This window comes from Eumetopias jubatus, unplaced genomic scaffold (genome assembly GCF_037043125.1).
Source record: "Eumetopias jubatus isolate StellerSeaLion01/CBP00866 unplaced genomic scaffold, mEumJub1_p1.0 scaffold_4, whole genome shotgun sequence".
NCBI lineage: Eukaryota > Metazoa > Chordata > Mammalia > Carnivora > Otariidae > Eumetopias > Eumetopias jubatus.
The window spans coordinates 89,129,272-89,144,947 of NW_028274810.1; the positions used below are offsets into that span (position 1 = coordinate 89,129,272).

Below are 15,676 nucleotides of genomic sequence, written 5' to 3' on the forward strand. Positions count from 1 at the left end.
ACCCTGCCATGGAGGGAGCAGCCCCGAACGATGCTAAAACTGTCAGGTGGGGTTCAGATGTCTGGGCTCCCCGACTTGCTGAGACCCCTCCGCTTTTCTCTGCAGTTCAGCAAATGTCCTGGGGAGTAGGGATGGGGCCCCAAAGATGAGTCAGATGCAGTCCCCTGCCTTAAAGAGCTAGGCACGTAAAGAGTGTTAGAAAACCTAGCATGTTCTGTTCAGAGAAAAGAAGAAGGGCTAGAACGTATCGAGGGCCCAGCCGCGCTGAGCTAAGAGCTTTCATGGATGTCACCTAGCGTCATGCTCCCAGCTCCCCTGCAGGGCAGTACTGTTACATAGAGTATAGATGAAGGTGGTGGAGCAAGGTGTGGCATGCAGGTCCAGCTGACTCCAGGACCCATGCTGCTCTGTGGAGCCCCAGGAAGGGCAATGGGGCAGGGGGAGGGCAGTGGCCACAGAAATTTCCCTGGAGGATGTGAGACGTGAAGACTGATCAGAGTTGGCAGGGAAAGGAGGTGATCCTGGCAGAAGGAAGAGCACAGGCAAAGGCAAGGCGTGGTCAAACGGTGTTGTGTTGGGGGTTTCTGGAAGGTCAAATGGGAGCAAGGGGCATGGGAGGTTAGGCTGGATGGAGAGGCCATAAATAGGAGCTATTCGTTTAGCTTTTCATCGGGGTCTGTGAGAGTGGATGGTCAGAGACAGGTGGACATCCTAGAAGCCATGGGTGCATTGAGGGCTGAAGGCAGTCTAGGAGGCTCGGTAGTCTCTGCCTCCTTGTCCCAATTCCTGCCACATGCAGCTACAGCTCATGTTTCGTCCATGTTCTTGCCCCTGCTGCTTCCTCTGTGGAAAATGCCCCTTTTCTACCTGAAGAATTCCTGCTTATCTTGCTGGGCAAATGTTAGCTCTTCTAGGGTAGAGTTCTGGATTCACGTAATTGGAATCCCCCCCACCCCCGCCAGTGCAGTGTTTTTACCTCTATTCTAATATTTCTTGCTTTAAAAAAAATAATACAAGTAAAACACTAGTTATAATCTTCATAATCTGGCTGGAAAGTATTCTTATCCCCCATTTCACAGATGAAGGAACTGAGCCTTAGGGAGGCTGAGACGTCTCCAAGGTCACACAGCTAGTGAGTGTGGATTCAAACCCAAGTTTGTGTGGGTGCAGAGCTTGTACTTCCTTAATCACCAGCCACGACTATCACTAGCAGGGGACTGTCAAGCCCTTGGGAGCATTCAGGGTCTGTGTCTTAGCACAGAACAGTCTGGACTCCCCAGAGTGCCTGGCACATGGCTGCACACGTGGCTGGCGCTCTTTAAAGATCCAGAGAGCCGAGCTGCTGGTGCCAAGCCTCTCCTGGGCACGTGGATGGGGTGGAGGGCAAGGGACCTCTCTCGGCCCTCTTGCCAAGAATCCTGATGAGACACTGGCCCAGCCTCCCACAGACTGTCCCCAGTTAGGAGAGTAGACACCTCATGGCCTTCTCAAAGAATGGGGCCCGGGGGTGACCCAGACCCCTGGGGTGACCTCATGCAGTGGTTGGCTCATTCCGGCTCCAGCTTTTAGGACTCACGCCTATCTCTCAGTGATGCCAGTCCCACACTCATCAAATTTCTGGGGGTGCTTTGAAGGGATGACAAGCCACAACAAGGAGAAGCCTGCTTTCATTTCTAAGGGGAGAGGTGGCTGATCACACACTATAACCAGTTCTTCCATGTCAGTTGGAGGGGAAGAAAGAGGCATGGTTTTTTCTCCTTTCCCTGTGGGTACCTTTGTTCTAAATATAAGCATCCCAGCCAGCTGTCCCTTCGTCCTGAGATGTGAGCCTCAAGCAGATTGACGATGACTTTCAATGGCCTGGCAGTGGGAGTGGCCAGCTTGCCCCAGGGTGACTCTGTGTGAGGGGCCCCCTAGCCTCCCTTTCTGAGGCTCCGTTGCTGCACTGAGACCAAGCAGCGGGCTTGCAGGGTCATCCTACTAACAACAGCTGCTTTTATTGAGCATTTACTGTGAGCTGGTACGAAGCCAAGCGCCTTCTTTTCTCCACTCACCAAGTACCATACAGAGAGAGGGTGTTGCTGCTCCTTGCTGCAGGGACAGAGAGGTCGAGGGACTCGTCTGAGGTCTCACAGCCAGTAAGTGGGATAACTGGAATTCAGATGCAGGTCTGCGTGACTCGAACTCTCAAAGGTTCCCCTCTGCCGTGATGCCTTCCCCAAACCGCTAGGCCCTTGAGACTCGAGTTCTGGAGCTGATACTACCATTCATTGGTTCGGTGACTTTGGGGGACTCGCTTCCTCTCTCTGGGCGCCAATTTCTTTAGCACAGTGAGGAGGTTGGATAAGACATCCCCAGGCCCTCTCTAGCTCTCTGAGTTTAAAAATGCCCTCGCTTCCAAAGGTGTTGGCCAAAGGGCGGCAGGGCACCAATGGCCAGGAATCCCGGTCCCCTCCTCTGTTTGGGTGGGTTGGCTGACAGCTGGGGTGAGTCTCCTGTGGCTGTTCGGTGCTATAAGAACTTTCCCTTTCCTTTTGGTGAAAGACCTTAGACGAAGCCCCAGACGTGAGGTGGGAGTGGGCAGCCTTCTATTGCATGGCTGGGAGATGAGTGGGATTCCCAGAACAATCCCAGAATCCCCTGGGCAACCGGGGGACCTCTTTGAACCACGGCCTGGTGGATGGTCATAGCTGGAAGGGACTTTAGAGGATATCATATCCAATCTCCTCATTCTGCAGATGGGGAGACTGAGGCCCAGAGTGAATTAGTGACAGAGCTAGGGCTCCAGCATGGGTTCCATTGACCTTTCATGTACTCTCTCAATGCCGGGTATAAGAGACTCCTTTTCCCGAAGGGCAGGGAGATAAACCTGGAAAGGAACAATTTCAGTGTAAGTGGTAAGTGTGAGGCAGAGGGCTCTTCATTTCCAACCAAGTATTTTCCCACTCCCACATCCTGCCTTGCCGGGAAGACATTTATTAGGATTCTGAAATGTCAGTGCTGGCCAGGTCTCTTGATCTGGGGTGGCAAATCCCTGGAATTCAGGGGGCCTCGTCCCATTTCCTGACCAGTTCAGCAACAACATCTGTAAAGTGCCTACTGTGCTCTCGCTCTGTGCTGGGCCCCCCCGATGACTGTTGGAGGCGCGTCATCTCTTTGCAGCCTGACAACAAGCCTATGAGATTAGTCCTGTGAACCCACCATCGTGTAGAAGGGGAAAGTGAGGTTCCGGGCCCCCCTCCCCACCACCGGCTCACAAGCAGTGAGGTCTCCCAGGTCTCCTGGTGCCTGAGCAGTCCTCGTGCAGACAACTCGGTACTGGGCAGGTCTCGGCTCGGTTGATAGACTGCTTGAGTGCTATCTTCACATTTTGTCTTTTTTGAAGGAAAAATCCCATCCTGAACTTCTCGGCGCAGCCTTTGCCCCTGCCCCCAAAGCCGCCCCTCCCAGGCCCTGGGCAGTATGAGATCGTGGACTATGCGGGCCCCCCCAGGCACTTCATCTCCACTGCGTCCTTTGTGTCCAGCACCAGCCGGTGGACAGCAGCCCCGTCCCAGCCAGGCCTGCCGGGCCCAGGTCAGAGGAGTGTTTTTAAATGACTATAAAAACCAGATCTGGGATTGTTTGTCATTCCTGGGCCATCAGATGTCACTGATTTATAGGCTGTTTGCCAAACAGATTACAGAGGTTAGAGTCGATCTGGGAGACTTTTAAGCTTGCACCTTTGGAGTATGAAAGGGTTTTTTTGTTTTTAGGTGGAAGGGCTCTTAGAGTTCATCCAGGCCAGGGATTTGTAACCAATGACCATGGATGTCCAAGAGGCTCAGAGATGGGCTCCAGAGGGGTGTGTGACCCTGAATTTGCCTGCAGACTTGGAGCACGAAGACACTAATTTTTGGAGAAAGGGCCATAGCTTTTGTTAGATTGTCCAACAATTGCACGTTCTTAGAAATGTCTAGATCACTGGCCTGATCTGGTCGAATCACTCAATAGCTGGGAAGGGCCGGGAGAGCAAGGTGTGTGCTGAGCCACAGTGAGAGAGCTGCAGGCCAGAGCAGCAGACTACGCCCCCCTCCGTGCCCTCCACGCCCTGTCGTCATGAGACATGCCAGGGACTGTTCCCTGGAGCAGCTCCTGGGAACAGTCTAGTTCTGCCTTTTTCCAGTTGGCTGACACAGGGGGGCCCTGTCACCTTTGGGACCTACCTGAAAGCTAACAGCATGAAGGACCTACTCCAGCAGCTGGTCTCTGAACTCCCTGACCTCTCTGTAGCTCTCTTCGAGCCCCTTAGCTATTTGCCACCCCCTTATGTCAGCCAGAGCTGGTGGCGTTGAGGACGGACAGGTGTGCTGGTGGGCAGGTGGTGTGGGAGGAGGAAGGCAGAGCCGAAGGGGCTGCAGGTCTGCGTAATTCAGTCTTTCAGTGAGCACTGGTGATGCTCCCACCCTGGGGAGACAGAGGTGACTTAGCTTGGTGCTTACCCCCAGAGGCATCAGTCTGGTAGGGAAGACACCTTCCTCTCCACACATGCAGGTGAGTAAAATGTAAGGTGGACAGGAGGGGGAAAACCATCCTTAGAGCTTTGGAAATGTAGAAATGATAATCCAGTCAAGAAGACTGCAGAGGTTGGACCTGGGGGTCACTGGTCAGCCCAGGCAGAGCTCAGCTTGCTTGGGCAAAGGTACTAACGCTCCATACACATGGTGGGCTCCAGGAGGCCTGGGGCCCAGTCAGGATCCTTGTCTGAGCCTGTGTGGCCCAGGCCTCTAGAAGCTTTTCCTGAGGGTCTTCTCCCTTCTCCCTTCTGCACGTCTGGTGCCTAGGCGCAGACCACTTCCTGTTGCCGTGATCACCTGCGCCAAGGTGGACTTCCCTGAGGGGTATCCTGGGAGGAAGCCCCATGCAAACACCTGCCTTCTTGGCTTCCAGCGGGTGCAGATCAGTCTGGACTGCCTGGTGCTCCCATCAGCCTGGATCCTCATTAGCCAAATCAGCATCAGTCTGAGAGTTTCCATTCACCCCCAGGTGGTCCTGGCACCTGGTCTCCTAGAGAGAATGTGCCTGCAGTTGTCATGGCTTTCGCTTTTCTGGAAATTTCTTTTTTTTTCCCCCTTTCTTTTTTTAAGTAGGCTCCACACCCAGTGTGGAGATTGAACTCATGACCCAGAGATCAAGAGTCACAGGCTCGGGGCGCCTTGGTGGCTCAGGGGATCGAGTCCCGCATCGGGCTCTCCCTGCTCAGTGGGAAGCCTGCTTCTCCCTCTCCCACTCCCCCTGCTTGTGTTCCCTCTCTCGCTCTCTCTCTGTCAAAAAATAAATAAAATCTTAAAAAAAAAAAAAGTCACAGGCTCTATCTACTGAGCCAGCCAGGCACCCCTTCCCTTCTGAAAATTTCTGAACTAAATGAAAACAAAACCCCACCAAGGTGACACCTTGCTTCTTTCGAAGTATTGCTTTACTCCATAGTTTTTTCAAATCTGATAGAAAACTTTTGTAAATTTTCTTCTGTTAAAGAAGTTACAGGGAGTTAAAGAAGGCTGAAAGCCAGAGGTCAAGTCCTGCCTCAGCCAGGCCAGTCCCCTCCCCTCTCTGCCTCCCCACGTGTAAGATATAGGGGCCAGTACAGGACTACCCCTGGTCGTGCCAGCTCTGATGTAGAATGACAGGGGCTTGAGTAACTGGCCTTTGCTCTCTTAATATTGTCTCTCTCTCTCTCTCTCTCTCCATCTCTCTTGCCTCACAGCCACGTATAGGCCAGAATTCCCTGGAAAGCAGTCCTTTCTCTACAACGAGGACAACAAATGGATCCCAGTGCTGTAGGGACCTCGCACAAGCTCAGGGAGAACCCTGGCCACCAACTGCCCCACCCAGGTTCCCCAGGACGTTCATTCAGAGAATGCCCATTTTGTGCGCGACCGATGACTCCCCGGGGGGCAGCTCTGTCCCCGGTCCCCTCCACCCCCGGCTGGTGTAGAGCTGGGCTCCTGCGTTTGTCCTTGTCTTGAGCTGCCCCCTGGAGATTGGACTCCAGTGGTTTCCTGAGCAGAAGTGAGGAGTGGACAGAGCCTCCCTTGGTTACTTGGCCATGCACCTGTCCATGCTGGCTTTTGCAGGCCTCCCCACGGATGTAAGGGGCTGCTGAAGCTCAGACTCCAGGGAGAAGGCGGCCAACAGCAGATTCCGCATCTAGAAGCCCGATGCTGAGCCACAGCTCTGGGGTCCAGAGTGCACCTGCTGGGTGGACCACACAGGACTGCAGCCCAGGCACACTCCCATCCTTCAGCCTTGACTTCCAGACTTCCCCTGGAGTCTCAGGAGCTGGGAAGGCCCAGAGGTGCTTGTGACAGACATGAAGGGGTTACCTGGGCCTTTGCCTCCAGCTAAGCCTTCGTATCTCATGTTCAGGAAGAGCATGGCAGCCAGTCACCGTGGTCACTTGTGTTCATTACCCACCTTCAGGAGAGGCCACCACATCCACTTAGTGGCTCAGTATTGGGCAGCCCATGTGGGCAGGAGCCTGCCGGAGCCAGGGCCCTGGAAACTGTGATTCTGAGGGGCAGGGAGGCCACGTGCCACTTGGCGCCTGCAGGTTCTTTCTTTCCCCGGGATTTCCCTGTCCCCGGGCCTGGCCTCCATCTCCTCCCAGACCTCCTGCTCAAGTGCGACACAGTCTTTAGTGGATCTTTTCTGGCCTGCCAAATCGGTTTCCTCCTGGCAAGAGGAAGAGATTCCCAAAGAACCAAGGGGAACTGGAACTGAGCACATGTCCCGTCCTTCCCCAAGTACCATTGTTCCCATCTGCAAGTGCAAGGCTCTGGTGCAGCCCCCTTCCCGTACCCCACATAGTCAAGGCCTTCTCACTACCCGGGCCCCACCTCTGATTTTTCTCTGTGACCAGAGAACGGCCTTCCTGTCAGAATGGCTGCTGACTGGCCCTCCCTTTGTGCAGGGGTGGGTGAGGAAGAGGGAGGGAGAAGCATAGAATAACCATAGCCAATTAAATGGAATTCTTGCATCTCACAAGAGCTGGCCTTTTCGTGAACCCCAGATTCCCGCCAATGCCCGCTGTCTTGGGGTGTGTGGGAGGTGGCCTGGAGCACCTGGCGAAGCGCCGTGAAAGGCTGGACCTCGGGGCAGGGTGCTTTGTGTTCCCCTCCTGTCGGGTCCGTAGCTTCTCCTTGAAGGAAAAGAGTCAGATTCAAATTCCGGGGCTCAAGGTCAGCACTTCCAGGGGCTGGGCAGGTAGAGGTAGTGCGTGGAGGAAAGTAGGTAAGGCCGGGATGGGGAGTGGGAGCTGAGGCCGCTCGTCTAAAGGGGCATCCAACACGGCTCCAACTAACTGTGGCCACATCTGCCGAGTTTCAGCGGAATCTGGGAAGTCTTTAAAATGTGAAATCTCCTGATTGGAGATGTTGACAACCATCTTTCCACTTGAAATTTTTTGTTGGGGCTAAAGGAAACTTCTGCAGGCCATCCGTTGTCCCCTTGGGTTGTAGAAGTTCTGGAAGACCCTTGCAAAGTTGGCACTTGATGCTGTAACTTTCTTTGACCCCAGACTTTTGACAATGGGGCCAGACCCCAACGCCTTGATTTTTAGGTCCCTCTGACCCTGGGGGACCTTTAGCAGATGACTGGGCTGGACACCGCCAGCCCTGGGGTCTCTGTGGGCAGAGGCTGGGAAATGTATAGGAATATGAGCCAGGCCTCTCCTGCCCTTGGGCAGCCGGGCTGAGCACCGGCAGGTAAAGGCTGTCTCTCCAGAGGAGCCCCCTCTACGTGGGGTCAGGAAAGAGGGGACTCTGGGAAAAAGGGCTGCCCTTGGCCAGTCTGAATCTGGGTTCTATCAAAGACATGACTGGAGCTGAGGCCCTGAGCTCAGAGGGTGTGCCTTGCCCATGTCTAGCCTCTCTTAATATGTCATGAGCTGTCTATAGTGCTGTCCAGCCCAGCAGTTCTCAGAGCCTGGCCATACGTTAGGATCACCTTGGGAGCTGTTACAGAGACAGGCTGCCCAGGCCCCAACCCTTAGAATTCTGATTTAATTAATCTGAGGTAGGGTCTGGGCCTTGGTATCTGTATTAAAGTTCCCAGCATGATGATAATGTGTCCAGTTAGTGTTAGGATACAATGATAGTTTATTAAAGTATTTTCCGAATTTTAATGTGCATGCAAACCACTTGGATAGCTGGTTATAAAAGGCAGATTCTGTAGGTCTGGGATGGGACCTGAGAGTCTGCATTTCATTTTCTTTCTTTCTGTTTTTTTTTTTTTTTGAGATATAATTGACATAGAACATTGTACTGGTTTTTGGTGTAAGCATTTCTAGCGAGCTCTCAGGCGATGCTGATGCTGCTGATCCATGGACCACACTTAGGGTAGTGAAGGTCTAATAAATACACTTAATTGCTCAACTCCCATTGGCTTCCATTTGCTCACTCGTCTGCTGTTTCCCTATTTATCCTCCCCCTCCCTTTTTCTTTCCCTCCCTCCCCTCCTTCTCTTCATTCCCTCACTCACTCATACCTCACGCCTGCTTTCCTCCTTCATCCCTTTCCCCCCGCACTGGCTACTTGTCTTCCAGGGGAAAGCCACCAGGCAGGGGATGCACTCTCCACCAGCTGACGGCCACCTTTCTAAAGTCACTCCTGTTTGGAAAGGAATTACTTTAACTCCTTTCCCCCTTTGACCCTTTGGAGCAAAAGACGGTCCTGAAATGGCACCTGTCAGGCTCAGGAGGCATCCTTGGCCCCTGACCTCTCAGAGGGCAGGCCTCTCTTTGAGGCTCAAGTGGCTTTTGTAGGCATTGACAGCCCTGGTCTCATCATGTGGTGGCTTTGCTGAGGAGAACTGAGCCCTCGTGGCTTTACTGCGGCTGCTGGATGGTGGGTGTGGGGCTGCCTGGCTCTCTTCCCGAACCCTGCGGCAGGCTTTGCACGGATACTGATTCCTTGTGTGTATTAATGCAGCCAGACCCTGGCAGATGACAAAGGCTTCAAGGCCTGTATAATTATGGCCTCTCTGGAGCAGTGGTTCTTGACCTTGACTGCACACTGTAATCACCAGGGTGCTTTAAAAAGTTTTGAGGTCTGGGTCCACCCCCAGAAATTCTGATTTAAATGCTCCAGGGCGGGGGCATCTGGCTGGCTCAGTCGGTAGAGCATGTGACACTTGATCTTGGGGTCGTGAGTGCGAGCCCCACGTTGGGTGTAGAGCTTACTTAAAAACAAAATTTTATTTTTTTAAGATTTTATTTATTTATTTATTTGACAGAGAGAGAGAGAGACAGCAAGAGAGGGAACACAAGCAGGGGGAGTGGGAGAGGGAGAACTTCCCATGGAGCAGGGAGCCTGATGTGGGGCTCAATCCCAGGACCCTGGGATCATGGCCTGAGCCAAAGGCAGACACTTAACGACTGATCCACCCAGGTGCCACAAAACAAATAAAATTTTAAACAAAAATAGATAAAGAAATGCTCCAGGCCATGGGGTCTGGGCAGTGGGCAAAGGGATAAAAGCTGCCCAGGTGATTCCAAGGGGCAAACCAAGCTGGAAAAGCACCATCTGCCGGCTTCCCAGCTGCTTCTGGCAGGAAGCTCAAGAAGGAAGGAAATGATCAGATGCTGAGCACCTCCAGTGTGCCTGGCAATGTGCCGACCGGCTGCACACACTCTGCCATCCCACCCTCATGCATTGTCCTGCGCTGACAGCTTGGGTGACGTCGTCGCTGTAGTGAGGCCTGGAATGGACACAGCCATTTGGATGCCTATAGGGTCCCTCGAGCCGGTGCCATGCGAGCCGTATGGGTGTCCGAGGTCATAGGAGATGCAAGTAATACTGATCCTGGCTTCAAATGTTGATATTTTGTTCATTGTGGATTTGTTTTTGCCTTTATTTAAAAAAACCAAAAACCAAAAAACATTGCATTGATTTCTCTTGATTATTGAGCTCTTTGACTCCTCCTAATTTTTGTGCCTGAGATTTGGGCCTGACCCTGGCCCTGGCCCTGACTCCAGGCAGGGCCGTGGGAATTAAGACCACTGGCTCCGACTGTCAGAGCTGAGAGGCCCTTGGAGTCATCTGTGGTTTACAAACGGTTTAAAAGTTTTGTTCAGACAAAAGTTTATGGGAAATCCTGATGTGTAAAAGGGGAAGAGCTGATCCACCATGAGTGAAGTCGGGAGGATCCTCAGGGGCTGCAGCTGTCCCCTCCCCCACATCGAGATGGCCTCTGAGACCCACTCATCAGCTCTGGGGCTCTAAAGATGATAGTTACAAAGACCCATGTAGAACCCTCATTCATAGCTAAAGAAACTGAGGCCTAGAGGTGGTGGTGTGCTAGGAAGCTGGCAAAGGAAAGAAGGACAGATGCTCTGTCATTTGTTCCTTAGAGGAAATAAAGGCCTTGATTTGTAGTAGTTGTCAATTTCTGGGGCATAAGTACTCCCCCGTGTACCAACATGATGTCATGACTGCAGAGCTGGGAAGAGATAGGAGCACCCATTTCTGTAAGCTGCCGAGTCAGCTGCAGGGAAAATGACTTGGCCTGGAGTGTGGGAGCAGAGGTGGCACAAGAACTCAGGCCACATGGCTCCCAGCCTTGGGCTCTGCCTACTGGCCCCAGCTGTGTGGTCTGTGGCAAGGCCATCCTGGGCCTTTCCAGGACTTCTCCATCTCTAGTCAATGCTCCCAAGGTTATAACATTCAGCCTGTGTGACCACGCCAGACAGAGATCTCGACATCAGGATCCTGCTGCCTTCCAGGGGGCACCTCTGCTTCTCCAGTGCCCAGGACGCGCCACCAGCCTTCGAGTCCAGGGTAAACCACCCGCAGGACGGAAGGGGGCGGGCCTAATCTGCTTTCACCCTCTCTTCCTGGGAAGACTTTCACAAAAGGAACATGTGTAGTATTTGAAGTAATACATAGGGAGAATTTTATTACTAAATACCATATGAGTATACAAAATGCGTAACTGAATAACAGCTAAAAAAAAAAATAGTCCAAGTATGTGAAATACACATTTTTTGAAATGATAAAAATGTATCCATGAAAAATATAAAATGTTGCATGTATATACAATATTTACTTCTATATATATAACATAAATGACGATTGTAAATAAGAAATGTGTACATCAGGAACAGGCATGGAAGTTGTTTCTTTTACAGCAGCTACTTTGTTCCAACCAATCAGCTCGATTATTTACATCTTGTATTGAGGAAATCCATGAGAAAGAGAGTGTTTCCACTCTGGTAACAGTTAAAAATTGTTTACACTGAAAATCAAAAGAGTTTTCCAGTTAATTGACCAAAGGGTCTGAAGTGGACAGAAGAATCAAGAATGAAAGGCGGACAGGAGTCAGGCATCTGTGGGGGAAAGAGGGTCCGCTTCCACCCATCTGAATAGCCAACAGCCAGGAGATGGACTGAGAGAGCACGGTCTTCTGAGGAGACAGGCTGTGGGGACGTTAGCCAAACTGGCGCTGTCTCTGGCTGGGCCGGCACTGGCAGGAAATCCAGCGTAGATTCAAGCACGAGTTGGGGTTCAGGTCAGGACACCTCCTAGGTCCCTTCCTGACCTTGGCATTTGTGGGTTTGCAATGTGAGGGCCTCTTCCCTCAGGGAGGGCATTCAAGTAACAGCACTGAGGCATGAGGAGAGGTTGTGTGTGGCGTGGGGCCACTTCCCAGGCGGTTCCTTGCCTGGAGCCTACCCCAAGGGGTCCGAAGGGGGGTGGATGCTTGGGCCTTACAGCTCCTTGAGGATGATCTGAATCTTGCCATCAAGCTCCCCCATGTCCAGTAGGAAGGCGACGTGATTGCTGTAGTGCTGAATGATGTTGTTGTCCATGTTGACCAAGATTCTGGAAGAGAAGAGGAGATGTGTCTAGAATGTGGCAGGCCTCTTGTTTTCAGGGCCTCTGGGTGGTGAGGATGACAGTACTACCTATTGGGTGCCCCCAACATTCCAGACACCTCATGAACTTTCTCCAGACTGTCATAACAACAAAGGTGGGTACTCATTGTCCCACTTGACAGTGGAAGGCACAATCCCCAAGTGGCCGGGCCACACCTCCAACCACGGCCCCAACTGCACCAGACTGACTGGGGAAGACGCAGTGCTCCTTCATTCCCCAGGCCAGACGGGACTTGGACACGAAGTGAGAGTTCAAGCGCAAGAGGTGTGGTGGGTGGACCAGTGTGGTTTGGGTTCAAGAGGAGGCTGCGATGTGTCACTCAGGTGTGCCTGCCTGAGCCAGAGGCAGGTGCCACATAAGGCCCCTCTCAGTTCCACCCCCAGGAAGCTGAAACCTCATGGGTGGTGCAACAGACTCAAGGGGGAGGAGAGCCCTCTCTCCCCATGCTCTTCACGCAGGGACCTGGGCCAACCCAAGAGGGACAGGGCCTCCGTGCTGTGGCCCCCTGCAGAGCATCAAAGCCACAGTGTATGCCCAGGGCACCCCGCTAGCAGCCGCCTTCCTGATGAAAAGCCTCCTGGGCCCAACCACATCAGCCTCCCCTTTGTAAGGGAGGTGGGGGTCTTCATCCATCCACTCCACTAGCGTTGACTGAGGCCTCACCGTGGGCAGGGTCTTGCTCCAAACAAAAACAAGGGCCACACAGAGATCCTAGACCCTGCCCTCCAGGAGTTTAGAATCTAGTAGGGCCTGAGAAAAGGAATCTTCAGAACCCTTTTACTCCAGTTGGTAGATGGGGAAGCTGAGGTTCAAAGAAGCAGAGTCATTTGCCTAGGGTCACACAGTTAACACATGGCAGAGCTGAAACTTGCATCCAGACTTTTGTCTCTTTCCACTGTACCATTTTTTAAGAAAGAAAAACAAAAATCACTACAGATATAAGTTAGGAAGTGACATATATGAGAAAGGCAAAATCCAAGCCTGGGGGAGAGTTCAGATGGGGGCGAGGTTATCTCAAGTGGGGCAGGAGTGGGGGGCTGCGGGTCTCAGGGTAGTGCTCCTGGCAGGTAGCTGTCTGCTTTTCCAGGGACCCCCCCCCCACAGGAGGCGGTAGCGCCATCCCTGCCATCCCCCAGGTCCGGAGGATGGAGACCTTGCCAAAGCAGTGAGCCCAAGCCTCTGGCCTGCATCCCGCCATCTGTGCAGTAGCATCCAGATGCGGCTGCTTTCTGGAAGGAGGGCTGGGCTGAGGCTCCCAGGCTGGGGTGCTGACTGCCAGTGTCTAATTACAGGCTCCCACTTCCTCAGATCCCGTCAGCCATTCTTTCATCTCGCAGAGGGATCTCTGTCTGGGGGCTGCAGGCTGGGCCAGAGGGGTGAGCACTTGGTCAGCGGCCAGGTTTGTGTTGGTTTCTGATAGTGGTATTTCCGGGGTGCTTCTAGGTGCCAGGCACCGAGTGCCTTGCCTGCATGAACTTGAAGGCTGCCTCCCACCCACGCCCCAGCAGGGCTCCCAGCGGGCCCAGAGTGCACACCTCCACCCCAGGCACCCCAGACAAGCCCCCAGACCCCTCCCTCTCAGAGGTCAGTGACAACTGGGCCCTAGAGGCAGGGCTTGCTGGGAACCGCTGCCCCAGGATGTGGGCCTCTTGTCACTGGCCTGCCTCTAGCTGTCTTCTGTCCCGGTCCACCCGAAACCCTTGGCCAGCTGCCAGCAAAACAATGTATTTGTTCATCTTTCAAGCACTCAGTGGTGCTTGTAAAGCTGATTGTTATCTACCTTTGTCCACAGGACTTTCAGGAGGGTTCTGTGAAAATAAGTGAGGCCACTGATTAGAATTTTCTGTTCCTCAGAGGAAGAGAGTGTGACATGAGGGACATGTGGCAGAGGAGCTTGGCCTCTCCTCTCTCAAAAGGTTTTTTGGCGGACTCTTCTCATTTACGCATCTCAGATAACCTAGGACTGAGGTCTTGGTGGTTGGGGGTGTGGGGTGCCTCTGAAGGGCCGCTAAGTGATGCCCTGGGCTATGGGCCTAGGCACATAAAGGGCTGGACCACAGCCCCTATTTGCACACTGCTTAGCAGTCAGAGGAACAAGCAGGAGGCAAGATAAAATAGTGGTGCATGCACAGGCTTTAGACAGGCTGGGATTCCTTCTGCTGGTTACTAACTGTGACCCTGGGCCTACCTGAACGTCAGTTTCCTCATCTGTAGAAATACAGAAAATCATACCAAACTCGAAGGGTCAATGAGATGATGCCTGGGAGATACGTAGCCCAGCGCCTGGCACACAGAAAGTGCTCCACACATGGAAGCTTTTAAATTAGGATTTAAATAGCTGGCTAACGTTTAAGGGAAAGATCTGCAATTCTGCCAATGGGGCTGGGGCATCCTCGTATGCATACACCCGCCCCCAAATCACACACACACACACACACACACACACACACATTTCCTAGCCCCTCGGCCCAGCCTGCGGTGGGACCCATCAGGGAGGCCAGCAGCAGGGGGGCCGCAGCAGGGGGGCGAGAGGGGGGCACGGGCACTAGCACTGAAGGGGCAGTGGGGCTGGGCTTGTCTGGGCAAAGCAGAGCCTGCCCTCTGCGAGGAGGTGGATTCCACCCCAGAGAGCGTGTGAGCCCCAGTTTGAAACCGAAACTTGGAAGGAAAAAAACACACAAAAACCCTACACACTCACACAACCAAAACCAAACGGGTCCTTTCCCAGGGGCTGCAGGACTGCACGCCTCCCCTGCCCCCCCGCCCCCCGCCCTTCTGTGGGAGGCTGGGTGGGAACCAGAGAGGAGGGAGGACTGGAGGCCAACCCCTGGGCCTGCCTGGATGGGGCCTCAGCCTGGGTACAAAACCTGCCTGGCTTTGCAAAGTCTTCTGAAAAGGAAAGCCCGCAGAGTGGCCATGGGGCAATGCCCAAGCACCTTCCAGGGGCCACTAGTAAGTGTAGCTGGAGTTACACTGTCCAGAGCAGGAGGACAGGGTCTGAGCGGCGGGCAGGGGGCCGGGAGTGGGTCCTCTGGGCAAGGAATGATGCCGACAATTCCTCACTGCCCGGAGGCCCCACGCTGGGCTGGTGCAGGGACTTGGTTAGCAAGGGCTGTGAGGGTCCAGCTCGCTGGCTCTGACCAGGGGGACTAAAACCTGGAGTGGGTGGGGGGAGAAGCAGTCACCACATGGCCCTCCATCTCCCCCCGCTGCCAAGGGCTCTCCTGGGCAGGTCATAAAGGGTGCTGTGGTGTTTAGCACGAATCCCCAGGAACCCAGAGTAGGTGCCACACTGCCTGGCCCCCTGGAAAGTAAAGCTTCACTCCCTCCTGCCTCATCCAGACCTGAAGGTGGAGGCCTGTGGAGCATCTGGGGCGGGCTCCCTCAAAACCACGCCCAGTCACCACACCCTTTCCAGACTCCTGGGCAGCCGCTCCCTCCTTGGGCCCCTGACTCGACCGGTGGCAACACTGCTGGGCCCTTCTGCCTCCGTGTCTTTCCTTTGCTGCTCCTGGCCCTGAATACCGCTTAGCACCTCTGAGCCTCAGTTTCCCTATCTGTGAAGGGTGGGTCATGGTGTCTACCTCATAGTGTGGCTGTGAGAGTTAAGCGGGATCTGCGTAGCCCCACATCCGACACATGGTAGGCGGACGAGGAAATGGTAGTCAGGATCACCAGCATTATAATCAAATGACTTGGCTATTCCGTGGCCTCGGGACTTGGACCCGGGTCGTCTGACCTCTGGGCCTGCACTGGCCCTCTAC

The 15,676-nt window shown here is 53.6% G+C and overlaps 2 protein-coding genes across 3 annotated transcripts in view; one reads left to right on the top strand and one right to left on the bottom strand.

Moving 5' to 3' along the window:
- Positions 1-5,820, top strand: part of STPG1 (sperm tail PG-rich repeat containing 1) — a 40,528-nt gene extending 34,708 nt beyond the window's left edge. For both annotated transcript variants that reach the window (XM_088023028.1, XM_028113586.2), the window contains 2 exons: positions 3,386-3,576; positions 5,744-5,820. In XM_088023028.1, coding sequence (XP_087879154.1) covers positions 3,386-3,576; positions 5,744-5,820 — 268 coding nt within the window. The remainder of the gene's footprint in view (positions 1-3,385; positions 3,577-5,743) is intronic.
- Positions 5,821-11,743: 5,923 nt separating this feature from the next.
- The window catches only part of GRHL3 (grainyhead like transcription factor 3), a 28,937-nt gene continuing 25,004 nt past the window's right edge, over positions 11,744-15,676 (bottom strand). The window contains exon 16 of the mRNA XM_028113985.2: positions 11,744-11,858. Coding sequence (XP_027969786.2) covers positions 11,744-11,858 — 115 coding nt within the window. The remainder of the gene's footprint in view (positions 11,859-15,676) is intronic.